The 306-nt window shown below is 62.1% G+C and overlaps 1 protein-coding gene across 1 annotated transcript in view; it reads left to right on the top strand.

The window, feature by feature from the left end:
* Positions 1–86: 86 nt before the first annotated feature.
* The window catches only part of ETH_00041705 (FF domain-containing protein, putative), a gene marked incomplete at both ends in the record, with an annotated part of 3,114 nt that continues 2,894 nt past the window's right edge, over positions 87–306 (top strand). The window contains one exon of the mRNA XM_013373827.1: positions 87–264. Within this exon, the coding sequence (XP_013229281.1) occupies positions 87–264 (178 nt within the window). The remainder of the gene's footprint in view (positions 265–306) is intronic.

Consider the following 306-nt stretch of genomic DNA (forward strand, 5'->3'; position numbering starts at 1 on the left):
CGCAGCAGCCGCAGCAGCCGCAGCAGCCGCAGCAGCAACAGCAGCAGCAGCAGCCGCAGCAGCAGGGATCTCATGCCAGCCATGGCATGCAGCAGCACCCCATGAATCCACTGCAGCAGCAGCAGATGCAGCAGCAGCAGATGCAGCACTTTTGGCAAATGCAGCAAATGTACCTGATGCAGTGGCAGCAGCAGCACCACATGCAGCAGCAGCAGCAGCAGCCAGGCGCAGCAGCAGCTTCTCCAGTTCAGGATGGGGCTAAAGGTCACGCAGGAGCAGCAGCAGCTCCTGCTGCTGCTGCTCCTG

Source organism: Eimeria tenella, genomic scaffold, assembly GCF_000499545.2.
Source record: "Eimeria tenella Houghton genomic scaffold, Eth_scaff1779, whole genome shotgun sequence".
NCBI lineage: Eukaryota > Apicomplexa > Conoidasida > Eucoccidiorida > Eimeriidae > Eimeria > Eimeria tenella.